Source organism: Phaethon lepturus, unplaced genomic scaffold, assembly GCF_000687285.1.
Source record: "Phaethon lepturus isolate BGI_N335 unplaced genomic scaffold, ASM68728v1 scaffold19201, whole genome shotgun sequence".
Classification (NCBI taxonomy): domain Eukaryota; kingdom Metazoa; phylum Chordata; class Aves; order Phaethontiformes; family Phaethontidae; genus Phaethon; species Phaethon lepturus.
Genome location: NW_010517209.1, coordinates 32,086 through 52,383, shown reverse-complemented (window position 1 = coordinate 52,383; position 20,298 = coordinate 32,086). Strand labels below are relative to the sequence as shown.

The window sequence follows — 20,298 nt, the reverse complement described above, 5'->3', positions numbered from 1 at the left end:
GGAAAGGCCGACCTCGCGCAGACCAGCGCTGCTGCTCTGCCACGCTCCCGCCGAGCCACGAATTCCTCGCCCGGCCGGCCGAGCCGTCCCTCCCTGCCTCCCCCCGCCCCAGCACTGCTGCCAAATGGCATCACGGCAGCAGAGACAATTCCTCGAGAAGCCACGGAGCTGGACGTGCATCACGGTTCCCTGACTGTTTGAGTTGACGTAACTTTCCTACTTGGGAAACGCGTCTCCTGGAATAGGGCTGGATTTGTCTGAGTTGGCCAGCAAAAGCCTTGGCTACCCGTCACACTTAAGAGGTGTCTGGCATTCGTTTTGTCGCTTGGGAACACAGAGCTTTCCGTAACACTGATTCATCAGCTGGGGTAATCTAAACGCCGACCAAAGCGTTTGTCAGAAGTCGAAGAATTTGGAAGTTGTTTACTCCCCAATGGGTAATTCAAACTTGACTTGCTCAGGCCCTTTTGTATCTGCCTCAATAGAAACACTGCAGTGACAGCAAATATCCGTTAGGTAAATGAACTATTAAATACAGCAAAGGTAGTCTCTCTTTCCAGCGGTTTGCCATTTTGGCAAACTACATCGTTATCTGCCTACGGCTTTATTTTACTTGCCCCAGGCAAGCGCTACATTATTTCCATAAAGTACTGACTCTCTGTATGTTGGGGCCATTCATAAATACATTTCAGGGCATTTTTTTTGTTATCACAGCAATCAAGCCTCAGCAATCTAAAGGAATATACATTGCACTCCTGTATAATATGCAAGATTTATCACCAGTAAGACGGTGATTAAGCACTCAATAAATAATATATCAATATAGTCAGTTGCACCATAATCTAAAAACAAGTATAACATATACTTTGGACAGACTGAGTTCATATATATATACATATATATTAAAAGACACATACAATACAAATTGCATACTGCCATCAAAAGCCAAGAAGAGCCATCCATATGCTCTGCTTTATGGCTAATAGTTTCAAATCAAAATAAAAGTCTCAGGCTGTTTTACTCTGGTGTCCTGAAGATTTGTTTATGATTATTAATGGTTGCACCTTATCACCTAGGAACCTGCAAGCTTGACAGCAAATTCAAATAGTGCTGATATCTGAGCAAGCCTAGTCTGATTAAGCCATTTTAAAGATTCACCAACTGGGACCGCGTTCAGCGAGGGAATTAAAATTACGGCATTGATATGTATTTAATATACAATTGTCTAGGGGATCATTTAGGAAGCCAGGAGTTAGGGATTCCCTCAGCGCTAGTCACTAGCGCGACGTGCGTTTCCGCTGCTGTTGTGTAGAGGTACGAAAGGACAGGTTCAGACTGTTCGCCTGCACTTCACAGAGGGATGGAAGACTGTTACGTACTTGCATTTTTTTAGCTATGAAATCTGACAAAGTACGTAACTCTTCTCTTGGAAACAACGGTAAATCCCAAATTAAGATATGCTTTTGGAATTGTGAAACTTAGATTTATCCGTTTGAAATAGCCACAGATGCGTAAGGCATTTCTTTTCAGTTAACAAGACCACTGCATATCTCTCGTACAGACAGAAAAACTGGGACAGCACTCTAGAGGATATTTTACTATGAAGCATGCTGTTTAGGTGGGACACTTTCAACCAGTTCAGGTCCACATTTTGACACGATGTAAAAAGTCTTCTGGTCGTTTGAAGACAATTGTTTAAGATCCACTGATCTAGGGATAGCGATACATTTTTAAGAGACCAATTTTGCGTGACACCAAAAGGTATTTGTGGGACTCTAGTTTAAAGGAAAAAAAATTCCCAGAGATGAGACCATTCCTGCGAACAGTAATGGTAACTGTGCACAAAGGAGCAAGCCAAAAAACAGCCATGCTGGCTAGTGCAGCACTACACAAAAAATAAACTATGAATGCAACTTCTAAGAAGGTGTTTTTTTTATATAGCGTCAAAAGTGTGCTAGGCACTTTAGAGTATTAAAGGAAAAATAGTTGACAGTGTCCCATTAAGCAAGATGCAGAGTTTGAGGGTACAGAGTTCTGCCTCGAACAGCAAACGCTAACAGAAACGTGACCTTGCACAGTGATTCAATAAAAAGGATGCTCCAACAGACCTGAAGAGTAAATTCGGCTATCATGGAAAAAGTCACAGGTCCGTTAACCATGTATCAATCGTACGTAGCAAAGCTTTTCTGGAAGTACAAAACACGCTGGAACGCAAAGGAAGCTCTATGAATATGCAGCTACCTTTTAGTAGGTTACTAATTTGCAAAATTTCTAAACTCTTAAAGCCCATAGGACATACTGCAGTACTAAGTAGCGTAGAATTCTATTCCTTCTCTCGAGGTTGCCGTGATTTTGGCACTTAACTACAACTACACAAAAAATTTAGTGCAATAATTTTCCTGAACATGCACGTTCATATCTGGTACAGAATAAAGGGTTAAATGGGAGAGAAAACAAAGCAGCATTCCACATCTCACTCCAAAGGATTCAGAGTTTGACTCTTCAAAGGAGACCACCGCAATGAGAAGTCAGTTTGTGTGACAGACACTAGTACTTTTAAAAAGGAAATGGAATTTTACCAAAGTACTGCAGAAGACTGCTGAAAAACATCTTGTAAACAGTTCATAAAATCTTCATCTAAAAGTAAGGCATAAGGCACACCAGACATGTTAGGGGCACTACGCGATACTGAAAGCAGTAGCGGTTTAAACCTTTTACTCAGACAAGGACCTTATGTGGAAAGGTACTTTGGTTTACACTTTCTGAGAGCAGTCAGCTGCAACTCCACGAACCACTTCTGTTGCACCAAGTCGCTCCCTCACAAGTGAGTATTATGCTCCATCAAATATTAAGGGGACCTTCATTAACACGGGGTAAATACAAGTTTTAAATCGATTCTGCATCAAAACAGCCAATTTCCCTGTAAAAGCAGGTGTGCTCCCACCCCACGATGGCTGCTGCACTGTCATCCTGTAGTGTCCATTACCTGTCAGACCCTCAGAGGAAAAAATGGACCTCGATTTCTACTTAAGATTCCTGGTTCCTCAGTCAATGGAGAAGATGCAAATGACAGTTCTGGTAGGAATTTAACTATTGTTGGGTTTTTAACCACAAAGTTCACCGATTTTGTAAGTGTCAAAAAATGACAAGGAAGGAAACAAAACCTATTTTAAACGAAGAGATGCAAAAAAGCACAAGATTGTCCATTTCAGAAACCTTTCCTGTATGCATTGCACCTATGAGACTGAAGTTCATTCCTACACCATTACTTCGATATTACATTAAATGCAAATTACTGTAATGTTTTGTGATTGTTATAGTGTTAATCGATGTTTTGAAACTGCCCTGAAAACAATCCAAGTCAGATCCAGCTAAATACTTTTCCATAAAAATTTCTTTATAATTCATTTAAATGAAGTATCTTAATACGTAGAAGAATATCTGGAACTTTTCTATTTAGTACAAATTCTGCAATAATAAATCTGAAGTTGTCATTTATTAGTCGACTCGTAGGCATTAGGCATGAAAAGTATGGTGTCCCTACATGTTAGAACCTATCAACCCTAGTTCCTTTTACAGGCTCTACCACCACAAGACATTACAGAGTAACAAAGCTCACAAAGTACTTAAATAAAGTGTCTATGTTTAATTTCCACTAAGTACTTGAAAGGGTAAATTTAGGGAAGAAATAGCTAAAAAACTGCCCCAAACTGGGCTTTTTCAAAAATTAAAAAATTAAAATAAATAGGATTTAAACTGACTATTTATGTATTGTGACTGGAATTCCAATGATCTATCCATGATAGATCAGCAAAACTACACCTTTATATGTAGCAAATTTTAAAATATTTAAATAACTTAAAATGGGAATACTGAAGAAGTCCATTAACCGGATGATTTGGGGTTAAAACACAAAACATAAATGAGGATGGGAGACATGTGAAAGCATTCCTTGCTCTTAGTGTCAACTAAGCAATGTGTTATGGCAGTCTTCCTTATTGACATGACACAGTGTTGTGGAGATAAATCAGAGGCAGCGAGAAAAACGTGTTCGGTTTTCCGTTCCTTCAGTTCAAAATATCACTTGGCATCCAGGCGCAACCAGTGTAATCCCTGACGGGTGTAACGCACTAGGTCTGTCATGATGCTTGAATTAAAAATCAGAGGGCCCATAACTTTATCCAGTTCAGCAAAGAACTCTAAAACAACAGAAACACAAGTTAAACTATGCACAGATTTTTATATGGGAAATATTACACCCAAACTCCCCATCTTTTCAGCAAGAGTGTTTGAGATTAAGACAGAAGAAAAGAAAGATGTCTGAATGATGCAAGGATAAAAATAAAGGAAAAAGGTCCTTTCTAATCAATTTCTTTACTCTTTTGCAGAAGACTGGTGGATAAGAATAATTATTAAACTACCGTTTAATAGTATTAAACTATTAATTTAAACTAAAAAACAAAGTATTGTTAAACTATCATAAAACTTCCTCGGCTTTCCTCCCCACATGTGTATTTCACTTAAGAATTTCTGAAACGAAAATGTATCAAGTTCCTCTTCCTACATGTAACATTTTACAGGAAATGCAACAATGATTTTTATTTTTTTAAACACAGGTAGCTGGTAGGAAACACCACATCTCCGACACCACCTTGACAACCAAGACAACCAGCCTGGGGTATCACTGTAACCAAAGGTATAACTCTCCATCTTACTTTTGCAGAGGATCTGGTTAAGCATCCTGTGCACCATTAACTGCAACTCCAAAAATTCAAAGCCTACAAGCATTTCAGCAACACGTGATGCTATAATCCACCTGTGCCGCCCTTACCTTTCTGTTCTTTAGACAGCTGTTCAGCTTGGTCCCAAATTTCAGTGGCATAGAGGAAGTTGGACGTAACTTGGACATAACTGGCTGCCATCTGATGGATCCTCTGGGGGATCGTCACCGAAGACCCGCTCCCTGAAGGGTTGGCTGCCCCGGAAGAGTAATTTCCTGAATTCCCCGGAGACAGCTTTGGAGAGACCGGAGATGGCATACCGACGGGCTTGCTGCTTATCCAAAGAAAAATATTAAATTGTAGAATGCATACGTATGTACTTTAGGCGCATCATGCTGTAAGATGCCCTCTAAGACCTCTCTTCCCACATCTCAGGGTGCGAGATGCTAAAGCACTCCCACTTTACACACCAAGAAGTCAGGATTTGCCCCCACAACAGATGAAATGCATGAGCTGGTAACAACGGCTGAGGATCCGCCAACTCTTATTTAGCTTCACAGCCAAAACCTAATTACCAAACCTCATCACCTCTTAATTCAATAAAATCTTAAATTCATTGTTTCGATAAATTGAACTTTAAAGAATAATAATGAAAACATTACAACTACATCGTAACTATACTGTCATAATATTACACTTTCCGATAACACGATGCAAACCTGAAATGCCCGAAGAATAGGAGTAAATTGCTGGGCTATGGAACGGACAACCCTGAAAGCAGCTGTCTGGGCTTGCAGCACTAATAATGCTATTGTTTTGAGGGAAACAGCACTGAATAAAACAACAAAACTCACTGAGCTGACTTGTAAGTGACACACTGACCCTTTTTTGGCAGCAAGGAGTTGCCTGACAAACTGTCTGCAAGAGCGCTATGACAAGCAGCAGTCTTCCAAAGCTTCTATCAGAATAACGATACAAACAACCGAATCGAAAATCTACACCCTTAGAACAATCACCTCAACACTTTAAAGAGTGAAAAGCTACTCTCTGAGCACCCCAGGCACACAGTTTATGTCGAAAACTAGCTAGAAGTTGAGATATACAGGTAACAGCTTTCACTACTTACCTCCCCATACCAGGTGATGGTGCTTGAGAATTATTATAGGAATTCTGTTTGGGGAAAAATAAATTTGTCACCTGACAAGTGTGTTTAACAAGTTATATTTTATCTGGTTATTTAATTGTTTATTTTAAAAACTGATTTTTGTAGTTTTTCTTTCAAGCAATAACCAAAATTCTGAATAATATCAAAGTAAATTCAAATCTGGGACAATATCCTTTTTTACTGATGACTAAGACATAGATTTAGGGATTATTTTAGCAACACAGAGAAGGACACTAAATATATATAAGACTGGAGTAGTCCTCTGTTTTAACCATTAGATCCCATTGCCTCTTATGAGAGCATTTTGGTTTTCAAGCCCATTCACAGGAAGAAATCTGTTATTACTAGCATTTAACAATTAAAGATGTCTCAAAAAAATCCGAGATGTCAGACACGTGAGAAGCCTGTTTCCTCTCAGTATTGACAGCTGGAAGTTTCAGAGAAACCCAATGATATTAGCTACATATGCCCAAGTGTTTCTTTGAAAATCTCGCTCTAGGTTAAGGACTGAGTAATATTACAGAAGTATCGTAACTATTTTTCTCATCTGCACACCTTGATTCAAATAAATTCATTCAAAGGACATCTCTCAATCTCCTTCTCCCAACAGCACTTTTAAATCAGTTGCACAGGAATTTAGATAAATTCGCTGGGGGCTGGAGAGAGGGAAATAATTAAAAACAAATATCAAACAGCCCACTGCAAACAACAAAAAATTCAGAAAGACCAATTTGGTTTTGAATTAGCAGTTGGCTCTGGTGCCAGCTTTTGCGAAGGCTGAGTAACTGCCGCCCATGTAATATACCTCTAGATCCTGAACTCCCTTAAGCTTCAACATGAAAGTGAAGCTTCAGCTTGTTATGTCTGCAGCAAGAAAAATGTTTTTAAATTCTCCTTGAAGCCTACTAAGTTTATTAAAGAAGAGAAAAACTAGACCAAATTATTAATAGAGAACTATCATGCTAGGACCAGTGGGGTTATGACAGCCATGTTGTCTCTTCCCAGCTTTAAACTACTCAACTTTAATATACTTTCAAGGTCCAGTTCTAAATACGGTATATTCCCAGTTCACACGTAGCAGCCTGAAAATTGGATTCAGGAATTTTAAGTGATGTAAAACTTTAATTTGATTAGGTTTTAATATTCTAAGAAAATACAGATGCAATTACCTTCAGATGTTCCGTCAGAGTTTTAGAATATTTCAATGCACTTTCCTTTTTCAGTTTGAAAAGCCTTAGGTATAGTAGAGATTGACACCGAAGACTGACCAAAGACAGAATAACAAAACAATTACAGTTAAAGTCAAGTTTACCACTGAGGGAAGTTCAGAAATCTAGTAGCTGTGTTTTTAAAGCTTTCTCTACCAACTCTCAAGTTGTAGGTCTACCAAAAAAAATCCACAACCACCTTTACATTCTCAAGAAAACAAAAACATAGCTTTGTGTGCCTTAACCTGAAACTATAATTTTCAGTGATCGTGCTGATGTAACCAGTTCCCAGTTCTCAGCTTAGGAGACAACACTAAGTTACTTCCTAGACAAGGGTTTCACTTCTTCTCCGCTTGTGTCAGGCCACACTGAGTCTTACGCATCTGCCATGGCCTCCCCTTTCTTTTCCACCTGACACCAGCTGGTCCTGGTCCTCTACGCCTGCTGCAGCCACTTCATCCATCTAGGAGGCGAGCGACAATTCTTTACAGCCAGTCCAAATCTGGACTTATCACTGGATGAGTACACAGGAAGGACCCCCATCCCTTCTGCTTGTTACTCCATACAAATCTAGTAATTTCCTTAACGTTTCAAAGGCTGGCCCTTGTTGTCAACATTCCCTCTGCTCCAATTTACAGTAATCAGATATACAGCGTTACTCTTTATGCATGTGGAAAACTCATATATTTGCTTCAGAAACACCTGACAACTCCATGGAATACAGCATTTCATGCAGAGAACACATCTGAAATTCATCAGTGCATTGTATTAAGTTCAGAATACACGTACCAAAGCACTGCTAGCCTTTTATCTGCAGCCGTAGCATCCGGTGCCAAGTAATTCTTCAGTTTCATAGTGTATCTACAAACAAAGACACCAAGTAAACAACAAAATAAGGATTATAGTATCATTTATCAATCACAAAACACTGACGTTCTTAGGGATTTCTAGTTTCAGCTGTCTTCGTCATTTCAGGAACCTCTCTCCGACGCTAAACGAAATGCTGACTAGGTAGTAATTGGAACAGTTTTGTTTCTCATGTGTTATGTGGTGTAGAGAGACTTCAAGAGCCTTACAGAAAGGATCTCAACCTTCATGAAAACGCTTTAAGCCTCAGCAACTGGAATGAACTGGTAAGTGATCCAGTTTTATTAGAGAACGGTAAGAGATTTGAAAAGTTGGCAGCAAAACTTTAGCACATCTAGAAGCTCTGATTTCCAGACCTCTTTTCCACCCACTTGACCTTTGTATATGTTTTGCAACGCTTACTTGATTAATTCCACAGTTTCTGAATACATAGGGAACGGGGACTTGGATTCCTGAGCATTTTTCTCCAATGCATTCCCACACTCAATGAACGACACTACAGCATCCAGGTAGTACACAGCCTTCTCAAACCTGTCAGACTGAGGAGATTGGAAAAAAACTTTTAAGGACAAAAAATAGAGAAGAAGTACAAGAAAGCTCTAGTACAGAGGGGCAGCAAAATAGTAAAAGCAGTAAACAAACCCCAGTATAATGTGCAAACATCGGGTAAGTATTAGAGATTTACTTACCAATGCATCTGCATTATGTTTTAACTTCTTTGCTTCCTGTAAATAATGATCAGCTGAGTAAGTCCTGCAACAGAGGACATAAATTTATGGACTCAGGCCCAGCCACATTGCATTTCCTTTTATGACTGAAGTTTCTTAATGTTACCAAATTTTGTATTTTTTCCAGCTAACTCAAGTTACAGAAGTTACACTATGATAAAACTGTTAAAAAAGTTAACTAATCAGTTACAGTATGATAACATTGTTTAAAATAGTTTAAAGTTAGTTCTCTAGTTTCAGGTAATTCAAGACAGTATTTCAAGCAAGTTGGTAAGTACCCGTGATTTGGTTAAATTTACTGCATTTGATAGTAAGCAAACCAAACACTTGACCAACAACAGGGGCAGGAGAAGGAAAAAACCCACAAAATTTGAGAACAAATTAATCCAGCACCTCCAGGACTGGCATTACTGAGGGTGTGAAATATTTGAAAATTATGATAATAATACAAAATGAATCAAGATGCATTCAGCTGTTAATTGCTTTTGCTTAGCCACCCAAGACAATCAATGCTAAATGACTTTCATGACTAGGTGAGCAGAAGGTAATCCTAGCACTGTAATTATACATTTCAATATATTAACATATTACCTATGAGTTGACTAAAGTTTGAAAGAAATTCTCCCATCCATCCTATCTTACTTGTCTAAGAATTAAAGATATTTGAAATCAACATTTTTAACAGTCCACTTCCAGGAAATTGATGTCAGTACAAAGCAAAAGTTAATATTAAAAATATATGCCTACAAAAATTAGTTCTATCAGTTCTAGGCCCAAAAAATCCTAAAATATCTCAAGCGTAACCGTAACGCTATAACATGTCACCATTCCAAAGCACAATTACTGTTCCTTGGAGGGTGCTCTCATTATGTCTTCTATATGTCAATACACATTCAGAATTTTTTCTTTTTTTAAGTTTGATCTTATCTCAACTTCTTGGCCCTGTTTTGTCTTGGTATAATTACAAAATCCCTGTAAACTATGTTGTCTTAAATGATTGATAGTGTACTCTAATAATCTAATTCACTTGACTTTTTTTTTTTTCTTTAAGGAATAACTATCAGGAGAAAACACACCGACCAGCTACCTTGCCCGCTTCCAAAGAGTTCTTAACCAGGAAGTTACTTTTACATTTGGTATAAGCATAATTTTATCTGTAAACTGAATTTGAAGAACAAAGAGAAATGCTTTAAGAGCAAGCATTGTGCTGAGATTTGAACGGGTACAAGTGAAACCTGAAGCCTGCACAAGATGGTAAAATATTTGTTTCATTTTCCTTTCAAGATTTTTTGATCCCACAGGATTAAATCTCGATCCTGCTCTTGTAGATCTGGTATTTCAAAAATGAAGGCTCCTCCTCTCTACTACCAAGAACCACAACTCCTGACTCTAGACGTGGGCTCTGTTGAGAAGAGAACAGGCAGACAGGTAGCAGCAGTGTCCTGGTAAGGTGAAAAGGACCCATCAGCATTTAAAAACAGAACAACCCTGAGCTATTTCAGTCTACCGCGTGCTCCTTTTATGCTCGGTAGGAATGTACAGGGCAGGCTACAGTTCCTCCTCAAGGACTGTGCTGTCTGCCAAGTAAATGGCACAGGGAGCAGACAAGCACATCCCCGCAGGAACAACGTGCAGCGCTCAGAGTGTGAGCTTGTACTCAACATCTTTTGTGACGCAAAATGACAACTCTTGTCCGTGGGGAGCTGGCTATGCCCTGAGATTCACAGCCCCACAAGGGGAAAGGCACCTTTTTCTGTTCTTACCTATCATCAAAAACAAGTTTTGCTCTTCTTGACTTGGAACTTTCTGTAGACGGAGTAGATGCAGGAGGGCAGTTTGATGCATTGTTCAGAATCTTTTCCTGAAAGGAAAATTCTTGTGAAATAATAAATTTAAAGAACTGTTACATCTTCACTGTTTTCAAGAAAAGCATTTGTTTTATAAATTTCTGCCATGACTTTACGCATTATCTGCAATAAGGTCAGTTTTGCCGCTGTTTTAGCTGCCATTCACCATAGGCAGTAACACAGCTTCCATGAGGCTTTTGCCTAATGCTGGCACAGAAGAAGACACAGAGGCTATAATCAAGCTCCTCTCTCTAATATATCAGGAGATGTTTAGAGAAGGAATGCAGCCGAGGCTTTCTAGACACACCTGGGTCCACGAAATCCCTCCCTGAATCTCCCATGTCCCTATTTCTAAGTCCTGCTTTTCCACTCTAACAAAGAGCTGGTGAGTATTTTTACAATTTCACGTTTTTCTCAACAACACGCTCTGCTGAATGTCTAAAAAATTATTTTGGAAGGATAAGCATCATCTTCAGGGAGAAAAGTTAGCTGTCTTCACAACACACTGCCCTTGCTCACCTAAATTATACGTGACTCAACATGATGCTTCATGCTAAAGACCAGACGCTAGAAACATTCCGTGAATCCTAAGTGAATCCATTTTTAGTAGCTAAACAGTATAAAACAACTCCCCAGCTTCATATGTGTTTTCCGCTCTCTTGATTTATCATGACCAAAGGCCATCTATATAGATGTGTTTCCTAACCTACGTTTATCAGATTATCGCTATCAGAGGGATCCTGGAGTTGCAAGGCACCAGATTTGCACAGCAACGTACTACGTACCATTGTAATGCAGAAACAGTAACAAAACACGCACTGCAATGCACAAAGAGTACACACTGCTTTAAGAAAGGCATGACTAAGCATCTCTGAAGTATAAAGCAATAAACATCTCACAAATTAACAACTGGCTTAGGGACTTTTCGACGTCGATGACTAAAGAGAGGGCAGAGCTGCAGTCTGTAAGGTAAATCCACTATCTACAGTTCCTGCAGGTGTCTTACGCAGCCACCGATACACGCAACCCTGCCAGGCTTCTAAAATCTCGTGGTGTTGGCATCTGAAGCAATACAGCATGTCTCCCAGTTGAGGTACTCATGCACTCCACCCCGATGAGTAAGTTACTTTCTGCCATTGCTAATGTCTGTTCGCTGCTTTACTCCTCCCCAAATCAATTACCTTTCCTGAACGTTTTTACACTTTGCTTCTAAGCTTTTCAGAGACTGCAAGTCCAACTACTGAAGTTTAGCGGTTTCTTAAACTACCAGAGTTTCCACAGCCCGTGGGAGGCTTCGGGGCTTCGCTGCAGAGTGGGGGAGACAGCCGCACCGGCACCCGCAGCACACCTTGGAATCACAAAGACGAAGGTGCAATCCCTCCCAGTTAAACACACTATGCTCCACAACTGGCTATAAAATGGAAACCGCTCATGACAGGTATTCAATAATACGCTCTCCGATGTCCTCACAGGCTAATTTCTACCCAGTAATACATATTTATATACTGATGAAAAAGCACATTACAATTTAGTAATCTAAGAGTATCATCTTCCAATAATATTTTTAAATTCCACCATCTAAATATCTTCCTAACCTAGGAATCTTAAAAAACATTTTCTGCACTATCTTTACAACCATGTTTTCTCCATTCCGACCACAGAAAACGCTGCACATTCCTGAGCTGGAGTTAAAATAATCTTTCTGGGGTCCCACAATGTCACAAAATGAGAGCCACAGCTTCGCATCCTAGTGCTGAGTGTGGACTGAGCTCCTGCTCTCCTTAAAAATCAGGGCAAGATCTATACCTGGTCTGATGAGATAAGAGTAACCTCATTGTTCCACTTACTGTTGTGTAAACAGCTTTCTAGTGATATTTCTTATTAAGAAATTCAACACTAAATAAGCAGCATCAGTAATCAGAAGATGACTAAACGCATTTCACTTATTAACGTAAGAATTTGGTAGTAATAACCATCAGTATTCCACAATCTCTCCCAAGTTATTTTCTGATTTATAGACTTCCAAGGTACTTAAGCATTATGACATGAAACAATGCATGTCTGAAACTAATTACATCTTAACATGAATTGCACATTATTGTTTAGATCACACTGAGCGTGTCAAACTGCGAAGCAAAGAAACAGGCTTTAGGCATTTACAGAATAAGCCCTTTACCTTGGTTTCTTTAGCACTGCTAGAACCCTTCCCCTCAGTCTTCTTTTGTTTAGAAGATGAGCTGCTTTTACTGCCACTGCTACTCTCCTTGCTAAGGTTGCTGCTGGACTTCAAGGATGACGACTGACTGACTGTCCTCTTCCGGGACCCATGCTCTTGCCTGGAATCTTTCTGCAGGACTGGGGCAGCAGGAGACGGCAGCAAATCCTTCTCTTTAACAGCACTTGGCTTTGAAGACCTGGACAAAATGAACAAATTCAAGTTTTGTGCAGTTTTTCCTTAAAAACCAACCCCACCCCACCCCCTCCAAACAAAAAACCCCCAAAAACCCCAACATCACAAAACTTTTTTTTTTTTTTAAACAAACAAGGTTTTTGTTGTTAGACCTAGCAAACCAGATATGGAGGAGAAGAGAGAGAATAATCATCTCCGTGACTAGGTTTCTATGCAGCTAGATTGAACTCGTTTTCACCATTTTATTTGTTCTGACCTGAAAACACAGTAGACAAGTTCCAACCATAAAACCACATCCCTACAACAGTTCTTAAAAAAACACCCTAAATACTTACAATGTAAGAAATTAATGCCAATGTTAGCGCCAGCCTGTCTGTTGCAGACTAGTCAGCGTAACAGCTCAGAAAAAAGATGGTCCAGATAAATGTTCTCTGGAGCCCAGGAAACTGGAAAGCTTTCTCAGCGTAGCCTTTCAGTACGCTCTCACCTTGGCTGCTAAGGGCTACTCTTGACTACGCTTGGCTTCCCGTAATAATTATTTCTACACACTATTTTTATAAAATCATGTAGTTTCATTTAATTAAATGCCCCTCAGATGACTGCACTGGCAATCAAACAAGCATCAGAAATAATAGGTGAAAAAGCATAATCAAGGTAGAAATGCATCTGTTTGTTCTATGGCTGTTTCCTAACAAACAGTAAAACACTGTTTAACTCAGAATGGGCAAACAAGATTTCTAGCATCTGATACGTTGCAGTTTCTCACACATTTGTAATTTGGCAATTACTCACTATACAGAAATATTTTCCATGACATAATTATATCAGTTTTCAGTTGCTTGGTCTGAAATACCAGTTTTAAGAGGCAGTGGAAAAAAACTTACTTTTTCCTATGAATTAACATTGATTTACTCCAGAAGTAAATCAAATAAAAGCATAATAGCTATTACAAAAAGCATGAAAAATTACAAAGGTAACACACAAGTAAACGTTACTGATATTCTAATTCTATATTACTTTGCTTTTGTGTCACTCTCACTTTTCTTCAGCTAATCTATGAAGCAAAAGTGAGGCTAAATCCATGGATCCAAATCTCAACGCCATCAGCTTCCCAGACAATGCCAGTTAAGTACTTTAGTCTCAGAACTTGCTAAATGCAGAGTTACCAGTTTGGGTTAACTTAAAAGCACATATTTTGCAAGATCAAAAAGCTAGATGCACAACTGGTTTCTGAAACAAAACCAAACCCCACTGTATATTAGAGAAAAACCAGGAAGCATATATTCCATAATACACCAACCCTGCACATGGGGGTTCACCTTACTTCTGTTAAGTAAAACAATTGTCCTTGGCCAATGTTTTTGGTTATGGAAATTAATTTCCACCAACTACTAGTAGAAACTCCTAAGTAAATCTGTCTGAAGGGTAAGAAGCAATGAAATTTTATCCATTAATTAATAATGAGAAGACACTTTGTTGGGTGGGGAGGGAAGAAGAAGAGCGGGGAAGATGGGCACCATTCTCCTTGATCATCCTGAGCTTTCAATGTTGAAAACATAGCCAAGATACTCACTCCCTACTGCTAGAAGTCTTGTGTCCTGATGGAGCTTTTTCTTCCAGTTTCGTTTTCTTGCTTTCACTGGCTCTGTTTTCATCCTCATTCTAAATAAAGCAAACAAGAAATACGTCCAGGCAAAAGTCCACAGTTACAGCTTCACTGAGAGTGGCTGTGTTTCACATTACGAGACTTAATTTAGCAGGTGTCTTGCAGTGTACAGAATAAGGTATCTACAGACCACAGCAACATTCCCTAAAGCATCTAGTCTGCATCAAGTATTTGACCAGACGCTGATATTGGAACATAATGGAAAACAAGGTCTGGCTTCTAAATTACCAACCTGCATAAAAGAAGTAGCAGCTACATTGTTCATTTTAGCACAAACGTATTATCACCATGAAATACCAGAAAAATCTGCCAAAGGCTTCAATAAGAGATCGGGAGACAGATTTTATTTTGTGGAGCCTAACAGAGGTGTCTTATGAATGCCAGAAAAAGGTTAAAGTCTTGCAGTCTATTAAAGTAAGCTCAGAGATTTTTACATAAATTTAATCCCAAAGTCAAACGGTCTTGAAGGTAAATTTATAAGCTGTCTTCAGCAAGCACTGGAAGTATCAAAACAGTGAATAAAATGGCAAATAGGGCCTCACAGAATAAGTCATCTGGTAACATGACCCAGATTCAAACCCAAAAGGTTTCATTTCTGTTACACCGATGCTGCAACCCTGAGCCTTACGATTAAGGAAGCGCATGAGCAAATAACGTGTAGAAATCAAGCGGTGACAGTTGCGTACAGAGCACTCTCAAACCTAAAAACTGGAAGGGTGGGGGTACGGGTGGGTTTATCTTTAGTTGCCTCAAACAAGCTTGCATCTTCTTTGGTATGTACCAGTAAGCACCAGGGTAATCTGAGGATTCAAACCAATTAACAACCAGACCATTTGCTGGGTTAAAGCCTAAATTTCATCAGTCTTATCAAAGCTTTCTGGTTTAGATGTAAGAGCACAGATCTTTAATGCTGTAACTCCAAGCGCAGACTGAAAGGCGTAACTGGTCAAAGAAATAGAAGTCAGTGTATTCAGAGCCACTGGAACATGTGTGCGCATTCCCATGAACATTAGGAATTACACAGTTAAGACTTGCAAAAAATAATTAGTCACTGTACTGGTCAGAGTTATTCCAATTTTACAAAAAAGCTCATAGTTTCTCATTTAATATCCTTATCTAGAGAAAACAGGATTCATAGAAAGAGTACAGGAGAAACACTTGTTTCCAGTTACGTATCAAGCCTCCTAGACAACACTGATTTCAGTTAAGTGACCAAGTTTACTTAGGTTGCTCAGTAGGAAAACTGGTTTAACTGTAATTATCTATCTCCTCTGGAAAGTCAAACGACTCTCTGGATGCTATCATATTATCCTTTGATTCCACATGTCAACAAATTCTTACAACCGCTGCCAAATCCCTGTCAAAATGAAATTTTCAGAATGAAATCCAGAGTAGCATGGCAATTTTTGAATCCCTGAACCAGGGGTTCACAGTCCTAGCTTCATGTAAACCAGAAATGTATAAAAACTCATTGGATCACTGATTCCATCTCACAGTCACAGGTTTGCTCTTTATACAGACTGTCCTGTTCTGAGGTTTCTAAAAGCAGTTTAAAATTACACCACCAACTACTTCTTACCATTCCTCCCTCCAAAAGTATTACTTCTACTCAGCTCTCCCATTGATTCCTGTCCATTTTACTGCCTCCTTTTATTCCTGCTTTTTATTTACAGTTGAAAAGATGAAATGCTTTTTTGGAAAAGACTAACTATCATTATGGAGAGATCCCTCTGCTCTGAGACTATGGTTTCTGCTGCTGCCGTGCCCCAGGCCCCTTTCTGCCCCATCCCTTGTCCTGGCAATATGCAGTTGCATGATTCACTGGTTAAAGGAGCTGATCCAGCTGAAAACTGCCTTTTTTTTTTTTTTTTCCAGGTGAATTTTCCATTGGATCAGCTGCCTGCGCTGGCCTGCAGTGCAACAGCAGCTGGTGCCAGATCAAGTGGAGGCATGAGAGGGCAGGATGCAGTGCTCAGAGGTACAGAAGCTGTGCTACCTCCATGAGCTCCAGCTACATCGCTAACGCTCCTATGGGTGCAACCTTCTCCCTTCCCCTCTCCACTCCAAAAGAAAACCCCAATAGTCTCTACTGTAACATCACAGGGATAATTGATGTGTTCTACACAAAATCACTAAGTCCTCTCCTAAACTGCTCAGCGTCCCTACACTGAGGTATGATCTGGGTTGCTGGACTACACGCTTGACACCAGCAGCAATCCACTAAGGGGCTGAGATAACTGGTAAATCTCTGTCTACGGAAGTATCACCTGCTTATGTTTCCTTTTGCCTTTTGTAGAACTTTTGTCGGATGGCTGCTTCTGGGATTCTCTTGCGTGCTTCTCCGGCACGTTCTTCTTTTCCACTTTGGGTGTGTCAGCATCCTTGTAAGGCTTCCCTGGTATTCTTGATAAGAGGCTCAGGTCAATCTTCACAATAAGTGGGTACCTTTCATCAGGATCACTGAGTGGTGACAGAAGCTCTTTCTCTTCCATAGGAGAGAACATTCTTTGCCGAAAAAAGCTGTCATCCTCCTCCATGGAAGATTTAACAGGAGTCCTATTGCTCTCAGAGTATTTGGGTGTTTGTGATGAAGGAGGCAGGCTCTCATTTTCATCTGAATCAGAGGATGAGGTATCTGTTTCTATGAATTCCCTGGATTTCTGGGCAGATTTGCTTGAAGCCTTGTATTTCTTTTTCTCTGTGGTAGGACGAGGGGAAGATTTGGGCTCTTTCTTTATATTGGGTTTTCTGGAGCCTTTTGTGGCTGCCTTATGCCTGTTTGAAGGTATATTTGTTGCCATGTCTACTGGGGTTTCACTTTCTATTTTAAGACCTCCTCTAGGCTCTTCAACAGATGTCTTTTCTGTTTTCTTGGGCTGCTTTTTACCTACAGTCCTCCTCTGTGCTGAGCTGTCACTCTGGGCAGGTGATTTCTGCCTGCCGCGACTGCTCTCCGAGCCCTTTTGGGTGGGTTTGGAATCTCGCCCCGGTGTAGAAGAAATTGAATCCTTGGATCCACTTTGATCAGTGTACCCGCTCCCTGTCCCCTGATCCCGTCCCTCTTTTTTGTAGCCTTGGGAAGATGGGATATTGCTGTCCACAGAAGAAGCTGGTGACACTTTATGTGAATTAACTTTGTTCAACCAGTTATCCAGTTGCCATTTGTTTGTTGGTGGTGGCTCTGGCTAAAAACAAGTAAAAAACCAGCATTAGATAAAATAGTTCACATTTCTTCCATCTTTTGCAGGACAGCTGTACTATGCTGCTTGCCAAAGCAAGAAGTAGATGAAAAAACCTGAGATAAATGAATGAATTACAGGTTGATGAATATAGGCTTTCACTTTTCCTTCATCTGAAGCAGCTGCTATCAACAGGCAGTACTTGCTGCCATAGCTTTCCAGACTAAAAGTCCACAGTTTTTTAAGCTACTGTTACTCTAATTTCTGCAATCCAACAGGTAACTGGTGGTAAAAATCACCTCAAAGGCAAACATCAAATATGTGCTTAGGTAAAGAATTATTACCATATCCAACTACAGGTGCTTCAGCAAAAGAATACTGCATCTTGAAAGTGATCCCACATTTGTCAGTAACTTTTTTTTAAAACAGTTTGAGATTCCGCTCCCCCCCCCCTTCTTTTTTTTTTTTAAAAACTTGTGAATTTCCCCCCCCCCCCCCCCTTTTTTTTTTTTGCTTGTAAAACTCAAGATTAATGCCAAGCTAATGAAGACAGCCCAAATACACATCAAATCCTACCTCGGGGGACGCACTCTGTGATGGTTCATTAGCTTCACTATCACTGGAACTGCTTTCACTTTCAGAGTCAGATCCCGAACTGCTTTCTGATCCACTATGGCTGCTCGAGTCATCCCTTGAATTATCTGCTCCTTCACTGTTATGCTGCGAAGGTTCAGAATTACTGAAAATAAAAATGAGGAAAAATAAACAAACACTAGCCAAGGCACAAATACATCCTAGAAGCCCTTTCATAAGAGAGAATAAAATGTAGTATCTTAATGAACATTTACTAAAAAATTCACCCTAACTGAACACAGTTCACCTTGGAAACAAAGAACAGCCTTTGTTTTTAAACCCTTCACAAAGTAGAATAGAATAATATGCAGGATATATGCTATTTAATCACTGATTCAATTCTAACCACCTTTTGCTTTAACACAAGACAAAAGACAAACATGAATTTTAGAAATGAGATCAGTCAAGAATGCTGACTGGACTGAATACCACCACTCTCCTTTCTATGCCGCAATCTTTTTTTTCCTACCTTCCAGGTGTGCTCCTTGGCACTGTCTTATCGCAGTCCTGCAATTAAGAGAAAGAGCATGAAGCTTCTAGAAGTTACTTTAGGATTGTATATATAATTAAATTGCAAAGCAGCAATTTAGAGCCTTTAAATTTCTTAAATTATTTAGCCTGATTAGCATCTTAATTCAGCACTTGCAGCAGTTTAAATTTGTCTGCATTTTTCTTATACAGAAAGAAAAATAAATCAGAATTTTCTCCAATTTTTCCACCGCAAACCTATTAGAGTCCTGCACATTCCGACTACAGCTTCTATTTCCACCACTCACTAATACCATGTTTCCATCTTTTTGAAGCAGATGATTCAACATTTTACAATGCTGTTCCTGAGATGCCCACAGTAGTAGGAGCTAATCAACTAAATGTACTATCTCAAAGTTTTCCACATGAAGAAAATAAAGTACTAGAACTGGGAACAGGAAGACAAGAAACGAGAGGAGTGTGGATTACGGCCGGGTAGCACGGACCCTACAGGTATTTTTAATTTAGCATGCTAAATGCCATTTCTGGCAGAAGCTGCACAAAGCTAATATTGACAAAGAGGAAAAAAAGAGGCCTTTTCATAAAAATTAAGGTGCTGCTATAATCCCTGTTACAGATGCAGTATCCCTTATCATCCCAAACACAGTCCCAAGCTACTAAGTGGCAGAACATGAATGGTTCTATCTTTAAATGGTGGGCCTTTACATATGTTTTGACATATACTATTGCCATTTTATGTTCAGAGAAAGCACATTTGAAATCAGTAAAACAAGATTTTCTAGGTAAAAGCATACTGTTTCCACAAAACACACAATTTTTCCCAAGTTTACATTTAGGAATACCTGAGGTTTCTCTAAAAACATGCTATTTGATTTTTGTTTCTTAATAATAAATCTCTTAAGCTGCTCAGTTTGCTGTTGGAATATGGAACACTGCTGGAGTACTGAACCATGAGTGCATTCACTATGTTTTTCTGAAACTCTGATTTAATGAACATACCTGCTCTCCATCGCTGTCTTCACTACTGCTAAGTTTTAAGTCATCTTTCAACATACTAAGTAAAAGGGAGAAAGTGAGACAAGTTTTTCCAAGTACTTCAATTACTTTCAAAGCATTCTTCTATATTTCAACATGCTATTGTTTATACTACGAAGTAGGCTGCGTGGGTGAAATCCACAAGATACCATTCTAACATTTAACGTTTAAGAACGGTGAGTTAAGTCATTCTTTAAAGAAGAATAAGGATTCTAGTACTTTTGACTCCTTAGTCCATTCTGTTAAATTTAGAAAGGAAATTTGACACGATTTACTAATGCAGGAGGAGCTAACTTGTGTATGTTCAACTTCTTATACACAGTGGCCAAGAATACTTTTTAAATAGAATC

General features: G+C 39.4%; 1 protein-coding gene across 1 annotated transcript in view; it reads right to left on the bottom strand.

Moving 5' to 3' along the window:
- Nucleotides 1–3,490: 3,490 nt before the first annotated feature.
- AFF4 (AF4/FMR2 family, member 4) overlaps nucleotides 3,491–20,298 on the bottom strand; it is a 30,564-nt gene continuing 13,756 nt past the window's right edge. Inside the window, exons 7-20 of the mRNA XM_010296325.1 lie at nucleotides 19,913–19,967; nucleotides 18,894–18,931; nucleotides 18,368–18,530; nucleotides 16,880–17,797; nucleotides 14,520–14,608; nucleotides 12,713–12,950; nucleotides 10,453–10,550; nucleotides 8,651–8,714; nucleotides 8,364–8,500; nucleotides 7,884–7,955; nucleotides 7,056–7,149; nucleotides 5,848–5,891; nucleotides 4,832–5,052; nucleotides 3,491–4,199 (exon numbers count right to left, since the gene is read on the bottom strand). Coding sequence (XP_010294627.1) covers nucleotides 4,081–4,199; nucleotides 4,832–5,052; nucleotides 5,848–5,891; nucleotides 7,056–7,149; nucleotides 7,884–7,955; nucleotides 8,364–8,500; nucleotides 8,651–8,714; nucleotides 10,453–10,550; nucleotides 12,713–12,950; nucleotides 14,520–14,608; nucleotides 16,880–17,797; nucleotides 18,368–18,530; nucleotides 18,894–18,931; nucleotides 19,913–19,967 — 2,350 coding nt within the window. The 3' untranslated portion in view covers nucleotides 3,491–4,080. The remainder of the gene's footprint in view (nucleotides 4,200–4,831; nucleotides 5,053–5,847; nucleotides 5,892–7,055; nucleotides 7,150–7,883; nucleotides 7,956–8,363; nucleotides 8,501–8,650; nucleotides 8,715–10,452; nucleotides 10,551–12,712; nucleotides 12,951–14,519; nucleotides 14,609–16,879; nucleotides 17,798–18,367; nucleotides 18,531–18,893; nucleotides 18,932–19,912; nucleotides 19,968–20,298) is intronic.